The sequence below is a fragment of the Pavona decussata genome, unplaced genomic scaffold (genome assembly GCF_977016875.1).
Source record: "Pavona decussata unplaced genomic scaffold, jaPavDecu1.1 SCAFFOLD_155, whole genome shotgun sequence".
Classification (NCBI taxonomy): domain Eukaryota; kingdom Metazoa; phylum Cnidaria; class Anthozoa; order Scleractinia; family Agariciidae; genus Pavona; species Pavona decussata.
Window position 1 is genome coordinate 2,765,591 of NW_028145567.1, and position 25,932 is coordinate 2,791,522.

The following is a 25,932-nucleotide window of genomic DNA, read 5'->3' on the forward strand; positions in this document are numbered from 1 at the left end:
ATAAAATTCATATCTTTGTGGCGACATGTAATATCCTCTATGTCTGCAGGAGGGCATGACCCACGTGTTCCTGACGTTTTCATCTGCATCACTGTCCGTAATGATTCGATTTAGCGCCCGGGGTGCTTATTTACTATTGCTACCTCAAGGAAGGGCGCTAATTTCTTTTCGAAAAACTGAACAACCGAGTGTGCGAAACAAAGTTTTAATATATTCAAAAGGAACAACAACATTAACAAACATAGGGTGAATGTTCAGTTAAAAAGAAGGAATTGTGAAAATCACTGCTCTGTTCAACGTCGATAGCTTCAGTTCAGTGTCACTTAAATCAATAATAGAGCTTTCTGGTGAGCAGAAAGAACAAAATAGGTACGCTTATTGGAATAAAGGTCCTTTTACGTAACAGGGGGCGCTTATTACTAAAAACACTTCCGAAAGGGAACGCTTATTATTAGAAGGAGGGCACCAAATCGAATCATTACGGTAGTATATTGGCTGGAATTTTCAAGATTCTTAGCAGTATTAAATAACACGATTCATTTTTCATAGATAGTGTCGCTAGACGGAGACTTTTAAGCCGGCAACCCTTTAAATTTGCAACATGTTTGTGTTTAGCGCTATCTTGGAAGACAGAAATTTGGAAAATGGTGGAGGGTAAATTCCATAGGGGGAGGGGACTCTCATACGAAAGGAGCGGGGATGCTCGTCGGAAATTTTGACCAATCTTGGCGTGGTCCAAGCTTTCTTTGACCCTTAAAAGAGACCATTTTTAACACAGGCAAATAAAAAATATAGAGACTTTTCGCGTGCAACCCTAAACGAGACCTTCATGGCTAAATATAATAGCGGTCTGCCCAGAACACACAAAGTGAGACCAAAATCCGAAATTTACACCCCTAAGCGAGACGACCAGCATCCCTGATCCTTTCATATGAGAGTCTCCCCGCCCCCCGGGGAGTAAATTATTCCAGCAAGTGTGAGCTCTTAGCTCAGTGCCTCCCTTCCCTTCCCCTCACCTCACCTCCCTGTCTCGCTTCGCTCCTCCTGTCTTCCTGTCTCTTTCAGAACGAGTTCGTGCAAAGCCAGTGGTCTTGCCGATAAAAAATGTTACAGTGTTCGTTGGTGGAAACGCAAATTTATTGTGTAGAGCATTAAGTGATTCCATGCCCCATTTCCAGTGGCTGCGATGGTTTTCGTCTCCTTCCAACGGCCCTGGTAACAATTCGTATATACAGCACCCGCACTATACCTATGAAGTTATAAAACAAGTCGAACAAAAGGACAGTCAGCATCTGGTTGTGCCTACAAGACATGGCAACAAGTTTGAGTTCCATGGAGTTAAGTTGACTTTGGTCAATGTTACCAAGAAAGATGAAGGAAAGTACACTTGTATTGTGGGAAATGCCGTCGGTTACGCTGAAGGGCAGGCCTTCATCGTTGTTCGCAATTGGTCAGGTGAGAAAATCAATAAATACACGAGTAAACAGACGTTAACTACAATTTAACGAATTCTTCCCTGCAATATAATGTTTAAAAAATTATTCCACGAGCGCACGTTGACTCTGGTCAATGTTACCAAAAAATGATGAAGGAAAATACAGTTGCATTGTGAGAAATACTTTGGGGTACGCAGTCGAGCAAGCTTTTATCATCATTCGTGGTAGGTGGTAATAATATAGTCGAACATTTTGTTAAACAACCACTAAACTGAATTGTAGGAAACATCCACCATGTCCACTTAGAGGTTGGTACTTAGAACAGGTCTTGGTGTTCAGTGTACCCTAACTGGAATTGACGAAAGACCATAATGGTACCGAACACAAGTTGATTGTCTTTAATATGTGGCTGCTTTTCCAGGCTGCTTAACTTGTGTATACAGTCAAATCCCCCCGGCGTAAGGGACCACCCAAAATGTCAAGAGCAAGTGGTCGCTTAGGAAAGTTCAGACGATAGGGCTCTAGACTTTTCTTAATTAGCATATGGTAACTGCAGAGACTTGCCCCATCCGTCAATTCTCATTCAAACCCATATAATGATTTTTAATAACCGCAAAAATATTTTAACTACGAACGAATCTCAAGCAAAACCGTTACTAGGTTGCTTCTAATAATCTTACCTAATGCGACGAACTGGATAAGTTATTATAGTTACAACTTGAATCTTTTGTTTGTTAATTCCGTTTTGTCTGACTTACAAGTTTGTGTTCAGAATGCGGTAATGTTACAGCAACACGTCGTCATGTGTTAACACTGCTAAGTAGTGGTGGTCTACGAGAGCTGGTCGCACAGGGAGGTTCGATTGTATATAGAACTCCCGTCTGAAATAGTGTTTATCTTTCAAATCAGTTTCATCCGCATAGCTGATTCTGAGCTCACATACATGATGTTTCAAATATTTCTCGTTTACTTTCACCCGACATAAGAGGTTTTCTGTCGTTGCAAAAGTTCTCGGTTTTTTTAAGTCTATTTTGGGCGATGGTGTCCGTCCGCTGTTTTCTACTGACGCTGCCTTCTTATACAAAGGAATTTTTCTACAGTTTACGACTCAATCTCGTACGCATAGTCCTCAGGCTTTTTGACCAGCGGTTGGTTGCAAGGAGAGACTCTGGGAAATTCGTAACAGCTTGCATTGTTCTTACAGCAAAAATCCTGCGGTAATAAAATTCCAGTTTCCCAGAGTCTTTCCTGGCAACCAACCGTTGGCCAAAGAGCTTGAGGACTCTGGGTACGAGATTATTTATGACTATGTAAGAAAAGCAGGGCTATTGAAATCCAAAAAGAAAATAGTTGGTCACGGACGCATTTTCAGTCATAATTAAGTAACAGTAATTTCTAAACCGCTTTAAAATGTAGAGCAATGTACGGCATTTTTTAACAATTTGAAGCTTAATTATCTATGAAAAATGCGTGTTTCTCCCCCAAAATATTTTTGTTTAGATTCCAATAGCCCTTGCTAAGATCTTCTTTCCCCGAATAATCACGAATCACCCAAAAATATGATTAATAGCCACCAGTGGGAGTTTCAAGGATCACCCGTAGATGAGCAGAACTTATGCGCAATCGCAAAAGGAGGCATCATGTAATGTATGTAAGTATATTGTTTTGGTTTGTCTTTTGTAAAATGTTGGTCATGTTTTATGTCAAACAGACCAACCTACACAAGACCGAAGTACCCTTGCTACATCGGTAGCGACAGTAGGTGAGTGAGTAAATAGATAAATAACAAAAGAACTGTTTACTTCTCAAATATAAGCAAAGCTTGAAAGAAATGACTAGATGAAAGACAATTTAACCGGGCTCCCGTTTATCATTTCATCGGCTAAGTCTTTTATAGTGTACTCACCATTTGAAATGCGCTCAGCAAACCAGCGATAATATTCCGACAGTTAAATTGTATTTTTCTTAATTTACTTAAACTAAAACAAAATTTGAACAGAATAGAGCTGAGAGCCAGAAGCCAAAGCTGAGACAACCCTTAAAAAAAAAAAACTATAAAATGGAACATGCTATTAGAGACTGCATCTACTGACAAAAAAACTACTGAACTGTGGACAGAAACATTAAGCCCACCTACTGTTAAGATATATCTTAGATATTGTTTCTTAACAGTTCAATGGCCTTAGCTCCCAAGCGTCTCGTGTACTTCAGCGGTAGAGCATCCGAACTAGTAATCTGAAGGTGTTAAGTTCGACTCCTGATAGGAACCGACTCAGATTTCCTTTTTCCTAGTTTGCAAGTGTCACTTACTGAATAATACATAATTTTCAAGAAATAATACTTGGCATACAGTTTACTTAAAGAGGGTTTCGTGAGTTCAGTCAGGATATTTTTTTTGTCATTCAAGTGAAAGAGGACTGATTGCTAAACAAGAGGACACCAGAATGAAGTATTCAAGCACTTTTGAGGAGCCTTGCCATTAACTTTTTCATTGTGAATTCAAGCTGAAGCGTAAAATTAATGTTCCATGCAAACGTGCTTCTGACATGTGCTTATTTCATAAAGCTTCCCTACTTTTGTAAGATTTAGTCATCTCTTCCTCGGCGGAATAATTGCAAGCCAATCGTTGTGTTCAGCGGAGCTAGATCGTTGTGGTCGAACACTGAAAAACTTCCAGTCCTTTTTCCGTGCTCTGAAGCGCAAGAAATGACTTCACTTTGCGGGAGACTAGCAGAAGAAGAAAGTTAGGCGATTAAATTTAAAAAAATCGCGTTAAATGAAAACACAGGCCTGATTTTTGCGTTTTCGAAAACAAAATCTAATTTCCAAAAGATCTAGTAAGGGAAAAAGAATTTCCGAGAACGATGTTTACAAACGTTTAGCCCGAGTCTCGCGGCAAGGGCTCACGTATGCGTAGACGTTTGTCAGCTCTGTTTCTTCATACAAGAAGAACGGTGCATTTGGTCAGCAGTTTGTAAATTGATTGGCTGAAGGCTGAAAATTGCGTCACCCTGTTGCACACAACGCAGATAGTGGACACGCGATGCGATTGTGCACTCATTGTCACAGGCATAGGTCAAAAAAGCCATTGACTTCAAATAATTTTGCTGGGGATTCAAGCAAGGTGCAATTTTGCCGGTTGCGTGCAATGTTGTACCGTGCTTTTATTGTTAAGCGTTTCTTCAAATTGGGTATACAAACAATAAATAGTGTTTATGCTTCCTGCACTTGGTGTGATGTGGTGAGCCCCTAAGTACAGTAAGCATAAACCAAGCCTTATTACAGTGGGCCAGTTTCCGTCCAAGCCTTCACCTTTCTTATTTCCTCGAATAGCTATGCTAAGACCGGAAGTGAGTGGTCAAAGAAGCGAGGAGCCTGAAAACGAGAGAAGGTTCAAGTACCTTGAAGCTGCGATTGGAGTGTCGGTGGCCGCAATCATTGCCCTCATTTCCATCCCCGCGTGGTTTTGCTGGCAAATGAAGAAACGCCGAGCTTCTTCGAGGAGTCGTCGCCCTGATATCGATTCCATTCTCCCGAGATACGAAGTGAAGAATGAGTACGTTGTGGTACCAGACTTCAAATGAAGTTAAATACAGTCAAACCTCAGATTTAAATTAAAACAAGGAGCTGTTTCCAGCTTATACTCGGGCCATATTCGACTGTGTGGTGCGTAAAGCCTACAATCTTTTAACAGTGATAACCTCCAGCATCGCCAATTCCCCCAAATAGATAGCCTGCGAGCAAGCTCTCTTGGGGGTGGATCCTCTTTCCCCCTCCCGCCCCCCACTTCCAAGAGAGCTTGCTCGCAGGCTACCAAATAGATAGATGTTTTGTTCATGCCTCGCACGTCTGGCTCGCATATTGTAAACACTCTTCACGGCCCGAAAACAAAGAATGCGACCGAGAATTTAAAGGATTTGATAACACGACCGAAAACGTAACTCGTACCAGCCGAGTACAAAAAACGAGACCGAGAACAATAACTCGTGGTCCGAAGTCTTATCTCTCGGCCCATCGCGACCCCAAAAAGGAAAAAGAATTTGATAATGCTACCAAAACCTTAACTCGTGCCGCCTTACGGCCCGAGTAATTATCTAGTAACTGGTTAACGTAACATAGATGTAGGGTTAATGTCTGAATTTTGCCCTTTCTTTGGACCAAATAAACTGTCCAATCCGTGGTAGGAAGGTGACCGTTAGGAGAGGTGCCACTTTAGTCTTCAAAGACTCAGATTTAAATTAAAATTAACTATATAGTAACTGTTTAACGTAATATAGATGTAGAGTTCATGTCTGAATTTTGCTCTCTCTTTGGGCCAAATGAACCGTTCAATCCGTGGTAGGAATGTAGCCGTTAGGAGAGGTTCCACTGTACTCTTCAAAGACTCAGATTTAAATTAAAATTAACTATATAGTAACTGTTAAACGTAATATAGATGTAGAGTTCATGTATGAAGTTTGCTCTGTCTTGACCAAATGAACTGTTCAATCCGTGGTAGGAAGGTGACCGTTAGGAGAGGTTCCACTGTTGCCTTCAAAAACTCAAAACCTGCACCACTGAAGTAAATATCACTGAGCTCAAACAAAGCTCCCACTGAGCGCGATAGTTCAGTTTATAATTGGTAGAGCACTGTACCAGTTATGTTTCTCCGGCCGGATACTGCTATTTATCAATGTCGAACAAACCTATCATTTCCAAATTCCAATTAGATCATCCTCGTCAATGTAAGCTTTCTGCGTTAGATACCGCTGACACACCGGACTAGAAAAAGAAAGCTATTGTTCGATTTTTCTCTGCGTCCTTAGCCCGATGCATGGAGTTTCTTTCTATATTTTCGTTTCACTTTTTTTTCACTTTTTTGGGGGAACGACAGTTGCCCCTCATTCCTTGGGAATCATCTTAGGTGACGTAATGAACATTAAAATAAATAAATAATTATTATTTGCCTTGCGTTCCTACAACCGGAGAAGACTGTAGGCAGCCTAATTTGAGCCCGTAAGGGCCGAAACTGACAAGCAGTATTTATCGTCACGCGTGTTACAGATGGATATGAATATATGAAGCATATATTTGAACTGTGGTTAACAGATTAATTAGAAGAAAGACCCTTTCAGTTATTTACGCAACTTTAGCAGTTGCGAAATTAAAGAAAGCTTGAAAAAAATCTAGACTTTAGCGGGGTTCGAACCCGTGACCTCTGCGATGTCGGTGCAGTGCTCTACCAATTAAGAGCAGGTCATATTGTGAGTTCAGGATATACCCGTTGAAAATATTATTTGAACTTTGGGTGACAGATTAACTAGACAGAAAGATCCTCACAGTTATTTACGCAACTTAAGCAGTTGCGAAAAGAAAGCCTGAAAAAAGTTTAGGCTTGAACGGGATCCCGGTCAATAACAACTTTTATTAAGGTTGATAGAAAATGTCAAGTACTTTTAGAACCACTTTATCAGCAGCATTTTTTTACAATCATTGTACCAGCAGCTGCATAATTCTTTATCTCTTAAAATTATCAGCGGGTAATGGTTTTTGCATAAGTCTATAACATTTATTTCTATTCCTTCCCAAAATTTATATCAAATAAAACGACATTTTTGATACAATACATGTTTTGATGTCGCTCACATTGTATTAAAAGTATCCTTCACAATTGTAAAAAAAAAAAGAAAAGAAAAAAAAACCGTTATACTAGCCATATGATTTTCTTCCAAGAAAATGGGAAAAAAATGCCCTCTTGTCACCGTTAGGGGTTCCCCAAGTTTTAACCTGTTAAGCCCCAGTATCAACGATAAATTCTCCTCACAGTCATTCATGTATTTCTCATACTACTATTAGAGAGAGTAAGCTTAATAATCACGACATTTTGCTGATCATTTCTTTATTCTCATGAACCAAATGGTTGCTCAAGCAGTGATACTGTTTAAGAGAAGTTCGATGTTGGTCAATGTTAGGGCTTAAAGGGTTGATAGCAAGGCCTGCCTTAAGTACCTGAAGTCGCACTACATTTTGCTGACGGAGATTTGAGACCAAGTCACACAGATTATAGACTACATGTACAACAACACTCCTAGGTCTTCTGTGGCCCAACATTTCAACTCAACGGGTCAGAGTATTTCAGATATCTTGGTGTGGGGTATGCAGTTATGCAATGGGACAAACCTCTTACTAGCGCAAGCAGCGTGAAATGAGGTTGATTTTCCAGCTTGGAACTGTTCAGCCGGATGGACTTATAAAACATCAATTTTAGCTATATTTGAATTGTAACTTTTAATGCATCCGCGCGCTACGATTCATATGCGCGCGTGTGTCCGGTAGCGTATTTCAACGGTTTTCTCCACACTGAAGAAGGGTTATATACCTGAAACGTTTGTGTTTCTTTCAAACCATTATTGACACGTTTTGATATTTATTTTTATATCAATCCTATCCGAATACATGTTATTAGCTATAATTGATTAATTCACTTACTCAACTTTTATCATAATGTAGGATTTCAAAATTTATATAGACATAGATGAGTATTGTATTTGAATTTTAAGATGTCCTCGATAAGTAAGCCTTGCACGTATAGAAGACAGTATCGCGTCACGTGACTTTTATAGGGAAACGACTGATCTTAAGGTCCCGAATTAGCGCAAAATCTACTTGACAAAACATCCACAGAAAATATGCGAAACCTGTAATAACACGAATGTCTGCATCGGCGCCGTGACAGCTAAGGCCAGTAGGCAAGGCCAATTCTTTAAAAATGATGCAGCCCCAGAAGGAAATACTGAGGATTCAAGCTACAATCTTGGACAGTTGAAATGAAAAACAGTAAGACCACCCCTCATGAAAATGGCGCGTTTTTTCTTTGCCGGCAAATTCATCATTGTTTTTGGATGGAGGGTGGAAGGGAGGGGGGGGGGGGGTGGTTTCTTTTTTTATCCCGTCCAAGATTGAAGACTCGATGTTCTGTGGTCTCGCAGTAAATGGCTCTATGAAATCACGACGGCAACGCCAACTAAAACGTCGCTGGAAGATATATAAGTTCTCGTTACTTGTACTATTTCGGGAAAATGGCGCGTTTTGCTTTGCGCGCGGATTCATCGTTGATTTTGAAGGGAGGGGGGCCCAGGGGGGGGGGGGGGGGGTACTTGGGTATAAACGTGACGGGGGGGATCCGACGGAGCCTAATATTTTGCACTTAAAAAAATACATAGACCTTATATTGTGCACCCAAAAAAATACAAGACTGGAAACTTTAGACCCAAAAAAATACATGACTTTATACCCTAAAAATGCAATCTTAAGAACAGTATACATACTGCCTTTCTGCCTTTCGGATCTTGCGGGAACTTTGGCTTGAATTGCGTAAGAACTATTAGCCTGGCAGAAATTCGAACCCAATAAAATACACGCAGATTTTTCATACCCAAAAAAAAATACATGGTTAAATCTTCAACCCAAAAAAATACAGGAGTTGAAAATTTAAGACCCACAAAAATACGTCGGACCCCCCGTTACGTTTACACCCGAGTACCCCCCCTGGGATGGGGGTTGATTTTTCATTTTTATCTGTCCAAGATTGTCGGAAGTTCACACTGACGTTACCAGCAGAATTCGTCATACGACTCATGTGTGATGCATTCATTTAGGGCATCTTTATCCAACTTTTTGGAAGCAATGTGAAAAGGATTTAAGGCGGTATTTTTAACAGCTCGCAGTCACAACGAGCCATAGCTTCACGGGCTCTTTTACTGTTTTGGCAAGGATCACCGTTTTGCAGCCAGAGGCGAGTCAATCCTTTGGAAGATCGTTCAAACATGGTGTTAAAGTGTTGGTCTGATAAAAGATGCAAAATATTTCGCATCCGTTTTTTCGTATCTCTCGCAAATTATTACTCCTCCACCGTGACTTATTGCTACCATCATCTTGGCAACTTTACCTCCTGTTCCGACTCAGTACTTCCCTTAGCCAAACACCCTTGGTTTAAACTTTCGGATTTTTTGCGCCATACTATCCCTTTGGGTGCTCGTGCTTGGTCCATGGGGTTGGTCTTGTAAATAAACGAGACCCCATCTAAGTAAAACGCGATAGTCAGGTCCGTCCAGACACTCTGAGGGTAATTTGATTGCATCTGTCTAGCAAATTCTACTCTTCTCTCTTTAGGGGTATAGAATGGTAAAATCCGAGACCCGCCGAGACGCCGAGACCTTCATTTAAAATCCGAGACCGAGACTTAACTACTTTTTCTAAATCCGAGCCCGAGACGTCGCGATACAAAACGTGTTTTTTACTAACACTGCCGAAAAGCTGGTGCGGCAATTTACGAGCAGAATTTATCCAAGCTTACATGTTTCACAGAAGCTGCAGAAGCGATTGCGATGTTGAGCCGTTTTTCAAGACTATTGTTTGTTGTTTTAGGATGGTTAATTAGAGTTAATTTTCGCGTGGTTTGCGAGACTCCCAGATTCAAATTTCAAAATGCGAGATTCCGAGAACCGTTTTATTTTTTACGAGCTCCAGATTCCGAGACTCCAGTTTGAGACGCCGAGATTTCGAGACTCGCCGAAAATTTGCCGAGATCCATTATTTTCCAAGGACCATTCTATACCCCTCTCTTTGTCGCTTTGATTCATTAGTCCCTTTTTACAAGCCTGCAGGAAGAAGTAACCGTTTCTATTTAACAAACGCCGAACCGTTTGATCAGTAACATGACGAATTCCTGTGCGCTTCATCAGGCGCTGCGAAGAAAAATGAATCCTTTTGCTCTCTTAAGGACGTTCGTGCCAAAAGTTCTGCCCCAAAGTTTTTTTTCATACTTTAGGTATGGTCAGCTAATAAGTTATTGATGTCAGAAATGCCAAAAAAAAAAAAAAAAATAGGGGGTCACCGACTTCGTTTCAGAGATATAGCGCTGGAAAAATACCCTGATTTTGAAAAGTTGGGCCTTCGTAAGTCGAAATGATCTCCATAGTTTTAAGTTTAGAATATTTAAGATAACTAACTGGAGACAAACTGTTTTAGTCAAATTTTATCTAAGGGTGTATGTTTCGTAAATTAGTCCAACTGGTGTCATCGTTGTAAATAAATGTAGCCCTTAAAGAGGACATTCGCGATCGTCACACAGCCACAAACAGAGAGCAATTCGATGGCGCGTGGACAGAAAAAAAGGAAATAGGCAGACTTCTGCCCCATAGATTTTTTCATTTTTCCCTAAAACGTAGACAATCGATATAAAGAAAGTAATCAATTGAAAAAAAAACTGGGGGTCACCGAACATCTAAGAGAGTTATAATCTAGACAAAGTAGTCGCTGTGGTGACGAATTTTTTGCGTGACAGGTCGGAGAAGCACCGGAACCTAAATAGGGTTATCTATCCCATAATTCATAATTCACAGCTCACAATGGTTGCTCGAGTCATGTCATTGTTTTCGTTCGAGTGTGCTGTCAAAACTCTGATCGTTTTTAAAAGTTGTTTATCATTATTCTACCTTCAAAACTTGCAGCTGTTTAGCTAATACCGAGGCGAAAATGTGAGAATGCGAGACTACTGTCAACAGAGACCCGAAACTGGAAAACAATTCCAGATCATTTCTTCAAAAATTGTGGTGGCCTAAATCTTCTCTTAAGATGTAATTATGACCCAAAATGTTTACCCCAATTGAAATGCCAACTTTTTATAAAGATATCCTTACCTTTTTCAATGATCTGAAAGGCTTGTATAGTGGTGACGGATTTCAAGAACTGATTCTATTCAATAACAGACATTTTAATTGATGGAAAGTCTTTTTATTATGATGAATGGCTAAAAGCAGGCATTCTTACAATTAAGGATTTGCTGAATGAAAATGGCGCTTTTCAGTTTCATTTCAAGAGTTCAGTCAAAAATACTCAGTTGCCGTTCAAACTTCCTTCAACTCTACCAATGACTAGCGCTATACCCAGGTACTTATTGATCAAAGCTAGAAGCTGTGAACAGGCAATCACGGACAATTTGCGTATGGACAACACCATTCAATTTCTGCTTAATGATAATACTCAATTAAACCTAAACAAAAAATAAAGGCAAAAGATTTTTACTGGTTGTTCATCAAGTCCCCGCTGTCATACTGGCCCGATGAAATGGAGGCAAGTCTCTGTCAGTAAGTGACAACGATTGGCAAACAATTTTTAAATAATTGAGTCATTGCGTGCGCGAAAGTCCTTAATTTCGGCTTCAATTGTTCTAAGAATCAACGCTTCGTGTTCAGGAGTAAGCTTTTTCTTTATGCCGCTCAAATATCTCTTGCTTACATGTGCTTCCTTGTATTTTGAGCCCGGGATTTTGAGCTCGTTATGCAGTGAACACTTGCTGTCGAGACCTGAAAGCGTTCGGCGATCTCACTTTTAAAGTACAAACTACAAACCTCACATCATCGAACTAATAGTTCGATGAAGTTCGATGATGTGAGGTTTGTAGTCATCTTTAGGACTCCGATTGAAGCCTTTTTTTTTTCGATATTCGTTCTCTCGAGGGCATGTTGTCCGAAGATTTCTCAGTGCTTTTTGGAATGTTGTGCGAAAAATTGCGTATTTTATTTTCTCTCTTTTACCAAAATATCGGGTGTATATAGAAGTGAAAAATTTGCAATAAATGTAACACGTAAACATAGATTTCGCCTTCAAGGTGTGACGTGCTTGACTGCGGCAGACACGATTGATATAGCCTGATAAGTGTGTTGACAAATAATCTACTAATTATTCACTCCCTTTGTAACAAAAGGAGACGTCACGTTTAAACCCGGCTGCACTGAATGTAGGTCGCTCTGTCAGTCACTCAAATCAGATGAAGTGTGTCACGACCTTTCACGGCCGGTTTCCTGTTATGATCACCTACTTTTGCGCGCGGCTTTGTTTTTACATTTCACCGGAAAAGCTCTGTTGTGATAACTTGACGTGATTAGACCATGAAAGAAAACAACAACAATGTGATGGATTTTGTTCACTGATTATGCTTAGTTTGGGTTGTTTGTGTATTTGAGAATGTCGAGACTCTGTAGTTGGCGAGTTGTGCCACAGAACATTGCCTAGCCTGATTACGGACCTTGACTGAACATCGCTGACTAACACATTGTTCCGAACTTTTCAAACACGCTAGCAAGACTGTGTTCGGGACGCAAGAAATACGATTGTCTCGCCATGTTCCTGTTGTGGAAAACATTGTCGACAGCTCTCCTTGGTCTGGTGCTACTCTATAGCGAAACAGTCTCTTCCATGTGCCCAGGTAAATGTCTATGAATCGAAATTATTTTTATCAAGTTTTGTCTGCCCGCGATTAATAATCAGTCGCCATACGCGGAACGGGTAAATAATCGTGTTTATGTGGAATTTACCTTGTTGACCCGGCCGGCGCATCAAAGCTCACTGGCTTCAACCACTGTAAAATGCAGAGAAAGCCGCCCTGAATATTTAAGACAAGGACATAAGATAGAGTTCCGCGGATTTGATTCGCTTAACTGTCATGGTATATGAGCCATTATACCATGCCTGAAAATAGCTTCCGTTAAATAGTAGCTAATAGTCCTCTGATTGTTCTTGCAAAGCCAAATCAGCGAAATCTACTGATAGTTCTCGATTGCTTTTAATAAAACAAATATTCCACGTAAAACATCGGCTTCCTTCAGGTCAATCGGAAGGCTGTTCCAGTCTTTCGCAGCTTTGAAAGTAAAAGTTTGTTTACCCCAGTTAGTTCGAGGAAGAGGCAGACGAAGATCGTTAGAGCGTCTTGTGTTATGGGAATGAACACAAGACGCCCTAGGTAGTAATTTGCCCTAGTAATTTCGAAAAGACTCAAGTTCCCCTAGAATAACCGAACAGATAAAAATATTATAGCGCAGCGTAAAACGAACCTACAGAGCTTTAAAGGCACTCCAGATAGCTTAGAATAGCGTTTTAAAGGATCTAAGAGAAAACTGTCGTTGGGTGCCCCTGAATAAATTTACGAAAGGAGCGGTACTTCACTGTGAATTTTTTATTTTCATGTTTTCGAATTATATAAGAGTGATAAAAACAGCCGGAAATTCCTCACGGTCACTCCCTGTATCGGCTATTTCGTTTGGCACAACTAGTGTCCGGTGATATTTCCGGCCCATTCCCGTTTGCATGCAATCCAAGTTTCAAAGTTCACTTGGCAATAGTCTCAAACTTTGTGATTAATTTATAGATAATGAGTTGCCCTGGTCTGGCTCCGGAGGCCCGTTGTCTACTCATTTTTTATTATTTTTATTGTATTTATCTTTACTACTTAGTTTGAATTTTAATACGGCTTTCATTAGTCGTGGTTACACACACCTTGGGTTTGGGCCTTCCGGAGGGTAAATCACTTGGGTTCGGTTTAGCTCAGGTTTCATTTTACCCTTGGGGATGCGGTTACACAGTGAAAGAACTCCCGTCAGGGTAAAATATAATTAGATGTGATTTCACACTGACCATGCATGCAGTTTGGTGGGAAACGTACAGATCGACATGCATGACACAAATCGAGATCTTGTAAGCTTAATTTCGATGATTCTCCTGCTAATTATTCGACAGTCCTCCATAAATATAGCAATCCAACAGTTTTTTGCGAGAAGACAGCAAAGAAGGCGCAAAGAAATACCCGTTAGTAGGACTCTTCGGTTTGACTAGCGTTCCTATAAACAGATAAACAAAAAGATTACAACTTGATCAACTTCGAAACTGATAGTCTGAAGAGGGAATTCATGAAAATAAAGAAAGAAATACTCACAGTGATGCACGAAACCCTGCCATGTCACCTTGTGTTACCAGTACAGTAAGCGCGAAATTAGCCAAGCGTATCAGAGGTCAACTCAGAGCATAGCAGGCGATTTCCTGTGTTAGCTACGTTCTGCATGATGATTGGCCAAACCACCTCAGGGAGCAGATAAACCGTACTTTTCAGTTCAGGAACTGTCATGGGAAGTTCTTTTGTTCTCTTTGATGTATCCATGGAAATAACCCAAAGGCAGTTTCGGTTTGGGAAAACCGGTTACACACAAAAACATCCTTACCCGTGGGAAAATGCTAGTTACCCATGGGTTAAAGGGTAAGTGTAACCACAACTAATGCATTGTTATTCTCAGACCACCTCAAAGCTCAGAGGCAGCCGATGATCGAGAACACTTTAAGGGGCAGTATCGCCTATTTTTAGTTTCCCTTATAGCTTTGTATTGGTCGAGATGTTTAAATAATAGTTGACAATAACCCTACTAGTGCACACAAACAAGTATTAATTATCTTTAGCAGCGGATGGCTAGGATGAAAATCGTATTGCAACTTGAAAAAAATGATTGTAGATTATTCTTCCTTAGTGAAATCACTTATTAATTAATAAATTTCTCACGCTACCCTAAGAGCAATTTCGTGTAACAAAAAAGGGTCTTTGTCAAATATTTGCGCAGTTTTGAATAGTATTTCCCGGCGTATTTACGACTTACGAGCTGTTGGTGACTTTACAAAAATGCTAGCTGACAATGTTTTGTTCCTGCTTTCAGTGTTTTGGCAGTTTATTTATTTTATTTATTTCAGTGGTCAAGAGATTACTTACAGTGACAGTGATCAGCATTAAATTTCCCCTGGTAATGTCGATGCTGATTCAGCCCCTGAGGACATGAGAATTAAGGATATGATCACCCAGGGTGAATTTTATTGATATTTTAATAACTTCTCCCCAGTATTTTATAACAAAAAATTGAGGACAAGGTTTTTTTACTGCCTGCAAACAATAGACCAATTTCGGTATAATAAAATTCTAGTTTGGCCTAGCCTCTCTTGTCAGACATGAATATTCTTGTATTTCCGTGGACCTCTTAGCCAAGCTACAATTTTATTATATATTGATTGGTCCATTGATATAACACCAGAGTCTATCTCACTCGTGAAATAACTAAAAATATAATCATACTGAAAAGCACCCCTCCTGGGGCACTAATTCTGGGGGAAAATTACTAAAGGCGGCTAAGGCTTAATTACTTGCAGAAAAAATCTATCGCTTCCCTTACGGATAATTTGTTGTTGTTCTTGTTTTGATTTATTTTGTTTTTTTTTTCTTTGTTGTTTTTTCAGTTCCTGAAATCCGCGATCAGAGGAACGAAACAGTGGCTATTGATGTTCCTGAAGGAGCGGACGTGAGACTTTTTTGCCAGGTTAAAGACAAAGGATTAAAGCACAAACTTTCCGTTTATTGGCAAAAGAACAATATAACACTCCAAACAAGCAGCTCCACGCGAATGAAGGTCAAGGAAAACAGATACCTAAAAATAAAGAGGACAACAAAAGACGACAGAGGTCTCTACACGTGTGTTGCTGAGAATACTTGCGGCGGAAAGAACGTTCTTTATATTCATCTTTTTGTTGAAAGTAAGTAAACAAACTAAACAGAGCGTTTTTTATTGAGTGTCGAAAGTAAGTTTACGTCTGGCTTGCTTTTTCTAGCTAGGGACCAAAGGTCTGGGACCTAGGAGCGACCCTCTCACAAGTTGTAAAGCGGTTGACTCACAATGTGGCCAGCGGAGTTAAAAATAAAACTAGGAAAATATTGAATTGGTTTCTCTGTCGTTTGATTGCTTTGTATTCGGCCGGCTTCCAAACAGAGGAATATACAATGACAATGATATCTACGAAGACTTTCTGCTCTATGCCCCGGGTGTGGGGGAAGCTCCGAGCTGCATTACAATCCTGGGTTGAACAATTTATTATCGGAATTCGAAGATATTTTTGCAGCAGCTCTTGAGTTCACATCCGGCTTAGAAAAAAATTTACAAAACTTCGAGGAAAAAACGTAAGACTGTAAAGATAATGCAGGGACAGTGAATTAGGCAAGCGAAAACAGGTAGTACTAAATTTCCCCTTCGGCCGCAATTATTTTTCAGGAGATTCCGACATTTATTGGATTTTACAACAACTGCGCACGCAGTGTTCGCTAAGTGGTCGCTCAGTGGTCGCTTAGGAGAGTTCAGACGATAGGGCTCTAGATTTTTCTTAATTAGTATATGGTAACTGCAGAGACTTTCCCCATCCGTCAATTCTCATTCAAACCCATATAACAATTTTTAGTAACCGCAAAAATATTTTAACTGCGAATTTCATGATTGATTTGCAAGTTGTAATAGCATCGCTTCGATTTCATTTTTTAAAAAAGAGTACATAGGAAGTTCCGCCAAATATGGTGTCAACGCCGGGAATTGAACCAGCGGAAAATAGGTCGGAGGCGAGTGCTCTCACCACTTCGCCATCCTTGCCCCCCGAAAACAAAAACCACTCTAATGCAACCAGTCGTGGAAGAAGGGTTTCCATCGTTTGTATATGACGAGAAAGTTAAGAAACCGGAATTGCCAAAAATCCCTCAGTTTAGTTCTGCCATTGCAAACCTCTTGTTATTCAAGTAGATGCCTCTGCGTGATGCTCCAGAATGGACAGAGCTAGTAGTAGGAATTTCGTTTTGTTCGTTTGATACCAGTTTACCTGCTTGGGCAAAAGACAATTTCAAAACGAAACTTTCATTGAAATTGTGTTATTTTTGGTTTACGTTTCTAGGTCTTACGCCGGATACCAACAGGAATTCAACGCCGAGTAAGATTACAGCTGTATAAGTACTACATAATAGAACTCCTGAAAGTTCTCAAAACAGGGTCGATGTATTTATTTATTTATTTATTTATTTATTTACTTAAAAAAATATATCTGTAAATATACCACAATCCCAGCACAGTACTGTTCTTTCAATAATAATGCACTCCCCTCCTCCAAACCAACAAAAAAATACCGCTTGCATGAGGAAAGAGTGTGAGTACCACAGTAAAGCAACCAAATGATGACTTGCTTTAGTCCACTTAGTAACTTAAGCTGTGTTCACACTAGACCTCAATTAGAATCGAATTGTAGTCGAATTTTATTTGAAGAGCGTTCACATCAACTAATTACAGTCCCTGATTATAATCAGATAATGATTAGTTCAAACAAACTCAAGACGGTTGTAACTTGAAGTAATTACAGTGCGAGGGGCGGACGAATGGAGGCGAATTAATTTGGTAAATGGTTGATGGTAACGTGGTGGTACGCAGAGACGAAACTATTTATTGTCTCGTGAGGCGAAGAGGCAGTGCAAAACGATTTAAATATCATTCATAATAAGAAACTAGCGTGGGGTCAAGTAAGCCAAGGAATGGTAGAAGGATGGTATTAAAGACGTGCGCAACAATGTCGTGTTAAAATTAACAAGCTGGGCCCAGTTGCTCGAAGCATGGTTAGCGCTAACCCGGGTTAAATACCATAACAACCTATAGGTTTTAATACCTCTTAACCAATGGTTAGAGCTAACCATGCTTCGAGCAACTCAGCCCAGAAGCTGAAATATTGAATACAGTTGAATATAATTAAAGTTTAGAGTGAACATGGCTTTAGTCCATGCATTTATTTTCATTTATTTGCCTGCAAGCATGCCGTGGTCATCACCGATTATTATGTCGTTTCCATAGAAAGCTCGTTTCAGAAATTAATCAGACGGTTATAAAATAACCATTTCTATATCAGATGTTAATGCCATCGGCTTTTAAAAAGACTGTCCTCGAAATTTCACAGTTAACCTCGAGGCCTTCATGCATTTCTCAGACAATCGTTCCGCAGTCTTCGGCAGTATCCTCCGATATAACTGCCACCTGGAGTGGTTTATGCAATAAAAACACCTTTTTACTTAAACTGCTGCGCTTTTATTTGTTGGTTTGTTTGTTTTTTGATAGCTCCTCCGAAATTCACTGTACCAACTATAAAGATGGCGCGAGACCTAATCGCTCTACCTGTCGGGAACTCGGTAAAGCTGGACTGTTCTGCTACAGGATATCCCCGCCCTACCGTGAGATGGTATAAGAACGGAGCCTTATTTCAGGATAGAAAAGGAGGCTCCAGGCTCTACCTGAGGAAATTTACGACCGTGTTGGTTATGAAGGACGTGGTACCGTCTGATACTGGGAAGTACACTTGTAATGTTAGTAACGCCTACGGCTGGATCAACCATTCATACATTGTTGATGTGCGAGGTAGGATTGATTTTTATGTCGCTTCAGTGCGCCAGGATATCACGTTTTATTATATAGACACAAGTGTTTTGCTGGAAAATATACCACTAGTAAAATTCATACCAATCTACATCCGGGACCCAAGTGGGGTTTTTGCTACTGATCCCAATAGTGAGGATATTGATGACGTAATTTCCCGCTTTTTCACGGTTATCTATGCAAACAGTCGATAAAAAATTACGAGCGATAGATTTGTCTATGATGTCTATATAATAAAAAGAAAATTACACGGTGACTTAAAGATATGAATTTTATTTTCTCTCGAAAATAAAATTCATATCTTCACTTCGCCGTGTAATATCTTCTACATTACCGTAATGATTCGATTTAGCGCCCAGTGAGCTTATTTACTTTTGGTACGTCAAGGAAGGTGCTCTAATTTCTGTTTTGAGAAACTGAACAACCGAATGTGCGAAACAAAATTTTAATATATTTATTGGAAGAGAAACAATAACAGTCACAAACATAGGGCGAATCTTTAGTTAACGGGGGATTTTACCTAAACGCCATTTTTCCGCCACTTGACATGGCTTTAATGGAAATATCTCGTTCATGTTTCAAGCAATCCAAAAACTGTACACGCATCCTTTGAATCTGTGTTGTGGGGTGATTTGGAAATATTTGGGTGATTTTTGGGTATATTTGGGAGGAGATAGTTTTTCTTGAAGAAATATTGAAGATTTAGTGAAGTTTTAAAATTAGAATTTGTAGTTAACAATTAATAGATGGACACCAAGTTAGTCCACTAGCAACCTGGGGGGCTCTTGCGCTTGCGTGGGTATCAACTGTCTTTTAGTGTTCCAAAAATCATTTTCTTTCTTCTATCCCTTCTTAAAACCTCTTCAAATTTCTTTCAAATTTAGGTAGAATTCCCCCTTAATATGAAGGAATATTGAAAATCACTACTCTGTTCAACGTCGATGGCTTCAGTGTTACTTGAATCAATAATAAAGCTTTCTGGTGAGCAGAAAGAGCAGAATAGGTACGTGTCTTGGAATAAAGATACGTAACAGGGGCGGTTGTTACTAAAAACACTTTCGAAATATTAGAAGGAGGGCACCAAATCGAATCATTACAGTAGTATATTGGCTGGAATTTGCCAGATTCTTAGCAGTATTAAATAACACGATTCGTTTTTCTTAGATAATGTCACTAGATGGACACTTCTAAGTCGGCGACCCTTTAAATTTGCAATATATTTGTGTTTACCCGCCATCTGGGAACACAGAAATATGTAAAATAACGAGGGTAAATTCCTGGGGGGGGGGGGAGACTTTCATATGAAAGAGGCGGGGATGCTCGTCGGAAATTTTGACCAATCTGGGCGTTGCCTAAACTTTCTTTGAACTTTAAAAGAGACCACTTAAAATACAGGCAAATAAAAAATATAGAGACTTTTCGCGTGCAATCATAAACAAGACCTTAACGGCTAAATATAATGGCGTTCTGCCCAGAACACACTAGGTGAGACCAAAATCCGAAATTAACACCCCTAAGCGAGACGACGACCATCCCCGCTCCTTTCATATGAGAGTTTTCTCGCCATCGGTTTGTAAATTATCCCAGCAAGTGTGAGCTCTTAGCTGCCTCCCTAACCTCCCCCGCCCTCCTCCCCTCCCTGTTTCGCTTCGCTCTCCGGCTCGTAACTGGCGGCTTCGCAAAGCAAATAAGAGCGCATGTTTTCAGGGTAACAGTGAATGTGAGCGAGGAGAGGGAAGGAAGAACGATGGATTCAGAAAACAACTTCTGTCTTCCTTTCTCTTTCAGAACGAGTTAATGCAAAGCCAGTGGTCTTGCCGATAAAAAATGTTACAGTGTTCGTTGGTGAAAACGCAACTTTATTGTGTGGAGCATTAAGTGATTCCATGCCCCATTTCCAGTGGCTGCGATGGTTTTCGTCTCCTTCCAACGGCTCTGGTAACAATTCGTATCTACAGTACCCTGAGGATACCTATGACGTTATAAACCAAGTAGATTTAAAGGACAACCAGCATCTGGTTGTGCCTACAAGACATGGCAGCAGGCTTGATTTCCATGGAGTTAAGTTGACTCTGGTCAACGTTACCAAGAAAGATGAAGGAAAGTACACTTGTATTGTGGGAAATGCCGTCGGTTACGCTGAAGAGCAGGCCTTCATCGTTGTTCGCAATTGGTCAGGTGAGAAAATCAGTAAATATACGAGTAAACAGACGTTAATTACAATTTAACGAATTCTTCCCTGCAATAGAATGTTTAAAAAATTATTCCACGAGCGCACGTTGACTCTGGTCAATGTTACCCAAAAATGATGAAGGAAAATACAGTTGCATTGTGGGAAATACTTTGAGGTACGCAGTCGAGCAAGCTTTCATCATCATTCGTGGTTGGTGGTAATAACATAGTCGAACATTTTGTTAAACAACCACTAAACTGAATTGTAGGAAACATCCACCATGGCCACCTAGAGGTTGGTACTTAGAACAGGTCTTGGTGTTCGGTGTACCCTAACTTGAATTGACGAAAGACCATGATGGTACCGAACACAAGTTGATTGTCTTTAATATGTGGCTGATTTTCCAGGCTGCTTAACTTGTGTATACAGTCAAACCTCCCCGGCGTAAGACGATAGGGCTCTAGACTTTTCTTAATTAGCATATGGTAACTGTAGAGACTTACCCCATCCGTCAATTCTCATTCAAACCCTAATAATGATTTTTAGTAACCGCAAAAATATTTTAACTTCGAATTTCAAAGCCAAAACCATTACGAGGTCGCCCCTGATAATCTTACCTAATTCGACGAACGGGATAAGTAATTATAGCTACAACTTGAATCTTTTGTTTGTTAATTCCGTTTTGTCTGACTTACAAGTTTGTGTTCAGAATGCGGTAATGTTACAGCAACACATCGTCATGTGTCAAGACTGCTAAGTAGTGGTCGCTTAAAAGAGGGTGAAAAAAAAAATTTGCTGCTCTTAAAGTGGTCGCGGTCGCTCGCGAGAGGTGGTCGCTTACGAGAGGTTCCAGTTATAGTGATCTGACTTGGAAACTTTTCGTACTTTTTAAATCTGGTCTGTAAGGATATGTGGTCGTTTACGAGAGATGGTCGCACAGGAGGTTCGATTGAATATAGAACTCCCCTCTGAAAAAGTGTTTATCCTTCAAATCAGTTTCATCCTCATAGCTGATTCTCAGCTTACATACATGATGTTTCAAGTATTTCTCATTTACTTTCATCCGACATAAGAGGTTTTCTGTCATTGCAAAAGTTTTCGGTTTCTTAAGTCTACTTTGGGCGATAATGTCCGTCCGCTATGCCTCCTAATATAAAGGAATTTTTCTACAGTTTACGACTCAATCTCGTACCCATAGACCTCAGGCTTTTTGACCAGCGGTTGGTTGCAAGGAGAGACTCTGGGGAATTCGAAAAAAAATAATGTTTTTGATTGGTCGCCTCGTACAGCTTGCATTGTTTTTACAGCATAAATCCTGCGGTAATAAAATTTCAGTTCCCCAGAGTCTTTCCTGGCAACCAGACGCTGGCCAAAGAGCATGAGGACTCTGGGTACCAGATTGTTTATGACTATGCAAGAAAAGCAGGGCTATTGAAATCCAAAAAGAAAATAGTTGGTCACGGACGCATTTTCAGTCATAAATTAGTAACAGTAATTCTAAACCGCTTTAAAATGTATAGCAATGCATGGCATTTTTTAACAAATTGAAGCTTAATTATCTATGAAAAATGCGTGTTTTTCCCCAAACATATTTTTCTTTAGATTCCAATAGCCCTTGCTAAGATCTTCTTTCCCCGCATAATCAGCAAAACCACGTAAAAATATGATTAATAGCCACCGATGGGAGTTTCAAGGATCATCCGTAGATGCGCAGAACTTATGCGCAATCGCAAAAGGAGGCAACATGTAATGTATGTAAGTATATTGTTTTGTTTTGTCTTTTGTAAAATGTTGGTCATATTTTATGTCAAACAGACGAACCTACACAAGACAGAAGTACCCTCGCTACATCAGCAGCGACAGTAGGTGAGTCAGTGAATAAATAAAGAAAAGAAATTTACTTCTCAAATATAAGCAAAGCTTGAAAGAAATGACTAGATGAAAGATAATTAGCCGGGCTCCCGTTTATCATTTCATCGGGCTAAGTCTTTTATAGTATACTCACCATTTGAAATGCGCTCAGCAAACCAGCTATAGTATTCCGACAGTTAAATTGCATTTTTTTTTAATTTACTTAAACTAGAACAAAATTTGAACAGAATAGAGCTGAGAGCCAGAAGCCAAAGCTGAGATGACCATCCAAAAAACGTCAAATTAGAACAAACTATTAGAGACTGCATCTACTGATAAAAAAAAATTTGACCTGGGGACAGATTCATGAAGCCCACCTACTGTTAAGATATATCTTTGTTTCTTAACAGTTCAATGGCCTTAGCTCCCACGAGTCTTCTGTAGCTCAGTGGTAGAGCATCGGAACTAGTAATCGGAAGATCTTAGGTTTGACACCTCATAGGAGCCGACTCAGATTTCCTTTTTTCTAGTTTGCCTGTGTCATTTACTGAATACTACATCATTCTCAAGAAATAATACCTAGCATACATTTTAACTAAGGAGGGTTTGGTGTGTTCAGTCGGATATTTTTTTGTCATTCAAGTGAAAGAAGGTTTCTAACAAGAGGACGCCAGGATGACGTAATCAAGCACTTTTGAGGAATCTTGCCATTAATTTTTTCATTGTGAATTCAAGTTGAAGCGTAAAATTAACGTTTCATGTAAACGTGCTTGTGACCTTTCCTACTTTTGTAGGATTTGGTCATCTCTTTCTCATGGGTTGCGTTCAGCGGAGCAACATCGTTGTGGTCGAACAAACTAGCAAGAAAAAAGTAAGGCAATTAAATTTCAAAAATATCGGGTTAATTGAAAACATAAGTCAAAGTCTTATATCCAAAAGATCTAGTGGGGGAACAAAGATTTTCTGGAAACGATGTTTACAAACTTGAAGCCCGAGTATCGCGACAAGGGCTCACGCATACGTATACGTTATTCAGTTCTGTCTCTTCGTACCAGAAAAACAGTGCATTTGGTCAGCAGCTTGGAGACATACAAATGGAAATTGATAGGTTGAAGACTGAAAATTGTGTCACGCTGTTGCACACGATGCAGATGGTGGACACGCGATGCGATTGTGCACTTAATGTCGCGGGTGTATGTCAAAAAAGCTATAATATTTTTGCTGGGGATTGCATGCAAGGCCAATTTTGCCGGTTGCGTACGACTGTTGTACGGAGCCTTTTTTCTCAAGCGTTTCTTCAAATTGGATATACAAGCAATTAATAGTAGCTTTTAATTGTTTATGCTTTCTGCACTTGGTGTGATGTGGTGAGCCCCTAAGTACAGTAAGCATAAACCAAACCTTATTTCAGTGGACCAGTTTCCGTCCAAGCCTTCACCTTTCTTATTTCCTCGAATATAGCTACGCTAAGACCGGAAGTGAGTGGTCAAAGAAGCGAGGAGCCTGAAAACGAGAGAAGGTTCAAGTACCTTGAAGCTGCGATTGGAGTGTCGGTGGCCGCAATCATTGCCCTTATTTCTGTCCCCGCGTGGTTTTGCTGGCAAATGAAGAAACGCCGAGCTTCTTCGAGGAGTCGTCGCCCTGATATCGATTCCATTCTCCCGAGATACGAAGTGAAGGATGAGTACGTTGTGGTACCAGACTTCAAATGAAGTTTAATACAGTCAAACCTCAGATTTCAATTAAAATTAACTAGTAACTGGTAAACGTAATATAGATGTAGGGTTTATGTATGGATTTTGCCCTCTCTTTGGGCTGTCCAATCCGTGGTAGGAAGGTGACCGTTAGGAGAGGTGCCTCTTTAGTCTTCAAAGAATCAGATTTAAATTAAAATTAACTATATATTAACTACGTTTAACGTAATATAGATGCAGAGTTCATGTCTGAATTTTGCTCTCCCTTTGGACCAAACGAATTGTCCAATCCGTGGTAGGAATGTAGCCGTTAGGAGAGGTTCCACTGTACTCTTCAAAGACTCAGATTTAAATTAAAATTAACTATATAGTAACTGTTAAACGTAATATTGATGTAGAGTTCATGTCTGAATTTTGCTCTCTCTTTGGACTAAATGAGCCGTTAAAAGAGGTTCCACTGTTGCCTTCAAAAACTCAAAACCTGCATCACTGCAGTATATATCACTGAGTTCAAACAAAGCTCCCAATGGGCGCGATAGTTCAGTTTATAATTAGTAGAGCACTGTACCGGTTATGTTTCTCCGACCAGGTACCCCAGTTTATCCATGTCGAACAAACCTATCATTTCCAAATTTCAATTAGATCGTCCTCGTCAAGGTAAGCTCTCGGCGTTAGATACCGCTGACACACCGGATTAGAAAAAGAAAGCCATTGTTCGATTTTTCTCGGCGTTCTTTGCCGGTTGCATGGAGTTTCTTTCTATATTTTCGTTTCACTTTTTGGCGTAAGGGTCCTAAGTCCTTGGGGATCATCTTAGGTAACGTAATGAACATTAAAATAAATAAATAAATAAATTATTATTACTTGCCTGGCGTTCCTACAAACAGAGAAGACTGCAGGCAGCCTAATTTGAGCCCGTAAAGCCCGAAACTGGCAAGCGGTTTTTATCGTCACACGTGTTACACATGATAGGAATATTTGAAAGATATATTTGAACTGCGGTTGACAGATTTAATAAAAGAAAGGCCCTTTCAGTTATTTACGCAACTTAAGCAGTTGCGAAATTAAAGAAAGCCTGAAAAAAATCCAGGCTTCAACGGGATTCGAACCCGTGACCTCTGTGATGCCGGTGCAGTGCTCTACCAACTAAGAGCAGGTTATATTGTGAGTTCAGAATGTACGAAAAATATTATTAAATCTTCCTGTCTATTTAAAAATAGACAGAAAGATCCTCACAGTTATATACGCAACTTATAAGCTTTTAAAAGCAGTTGCGAAAAGAAAGCCTGAAAAAATTCAGGCTTGAACTGGATCCCGGTCAATAACAACTTTTATTAAGGTTGATAGAAAATGTTGAGTAGTTTTAGAATCATTTTATCAGCAGCTCTTTTACAATCATTGTATCAGCAGCTGCATAATTCCATAACATTTATTTCTATTCCTTCCCAAAGTTTATATTAAATAACACGACATTTTTGATACAATACATGTTTCGATGTGGCTCACATTGTATTAAAAGTATCCTTCACAATTGTAAAAAAAAAGAAAAAAAAGAAAACCTGTATAATAGCCGTGTGATTTTCTTTCAAGAAATCGAGAAAAAAATGCACTCTTGTCTTGCCAGTTCTTTAAAAATGATGCAATCTCAGAAGGACAGGAATCGAGCTGGACTTGATGTTCTGTTTTCACACAATAAGGAAATC

At 39.8% G+C, this 25,932-nt stretch overlaps 2 protein-coding genes and 1 long non-coding RNA gene across 6 annotated transcripts in view; 2 read left to right on the forward strand and 1 right to left on the reverse strand.

The window, feature by feature from the left end:
- Positions 1–7,039, forward strand: part of LOC146465864 (contactin-3-like) — a 56,469-nt gene extending 49,430 nt beyond the window's left edge. Inside the window, exons 12-15 of one of the 2 annotated variants that reach the window (XM_085127933.1) lie at positions 1,066–1,455; positions 3,148–3,198; positions 4,770–5,038; positions 5,663–7,039. In XM_085127933.1, coding sequence (XP_084984059.1) covers positions 1,066–1,455; positions 3,148–3,198; positions 4,770–5,020 — 692 coding nt within the window. In that variant the 3' untranslated portion in view covers positions 5,021–5,038; positions 5,663–7,039. The remainder of the gene's footprint in view (positions 1–1,065; positions 1,456–3,147; positions 3,199–4,769; positions 5,039–5,662) is intronic. The other variant, XM_085127934.1, reaches the window with a different exon arrangement.
- On the reverse strand, positions 5,611–24,593 carry LOC146465868 (uncharacterized). The gene is made up of 2 exons (XR_014868160.1): positions 24,503–24,593; positions 5,611–5,916 (listed from the first exon to the last, which is right to left on the reverse strand). It is a non-coding gene; the product is annotated as an uncharacterized LOC146465868 (long non-coding RNA).
- Positions 12,312–25,713, forward strand: LOC146465869 (fibroblast growth factor receptor 2-like). Of its 3 annotated transcripts, XM_085127950.1 has the most exons (8): positions 12,347–12,684; positions 15,525–15,818; positions 16,995–17,030; positions 18,197–18,493; positions 20,300–20,689; positions 22,500–22,550; positions 23,997–24,388; positions 24,681–25,713. In XM_085127950.1, the coding sequence occupies exons 1-7, from the start codon at positions 12,600–12,602 to the stop codon at positions 24,245–24,247; spliced, it is 1,404 nt and encodes a 467-aa protein (XP_084984076.1). In that variant the 5' UTR covers positions 12,347–12,599; the 3' UTR covers positions 24,248–24,388; positions 24,681–25,713. The 3 variants fall into 3 exon arrangements, with proteins under 3 accessions (XP_084984077.1, XP_084984078.1, XP_084984076.1); XM_085127952.1 differs by lacking the exon at positions 15,525–15,818 and having other exon boundaries at positions 12,343–12,684; XM_085127951.1 differs by lacking the exons at positions 22,500–22,550; positions 23,997–24,388; positions 24,681–25,713 and adding an exon at positions 22,287–22,477 and having other exon boundaries at positions 12,312–12,684.
- Positions 25,714–25,932: the final 219 nt, after the last annotated feature.

Coding starts and splice junctions, on each gene's coding strand:
- LOC146465869 (XM_085127950.1), top strand. CDS start 12,600: ATGTTCCTGTTGTGGAAAACATTGTCGACAGCTCTCCTTGGTCTGGTG. Junction 18,494..20,299: donor ATACATTGTTGATGTGCGAG/GTAGGATTGATT, acceptor TTTCTCTTTCAG/AACGAGTTAATGCAAAGCCA. Junction 20,690..22,499: donor CGTTGTTCGCAATTGGTCAG/GTGAGAAAATCA, acceptor TATGTCAAACAG/ACGAACCTACACAAGACAGA.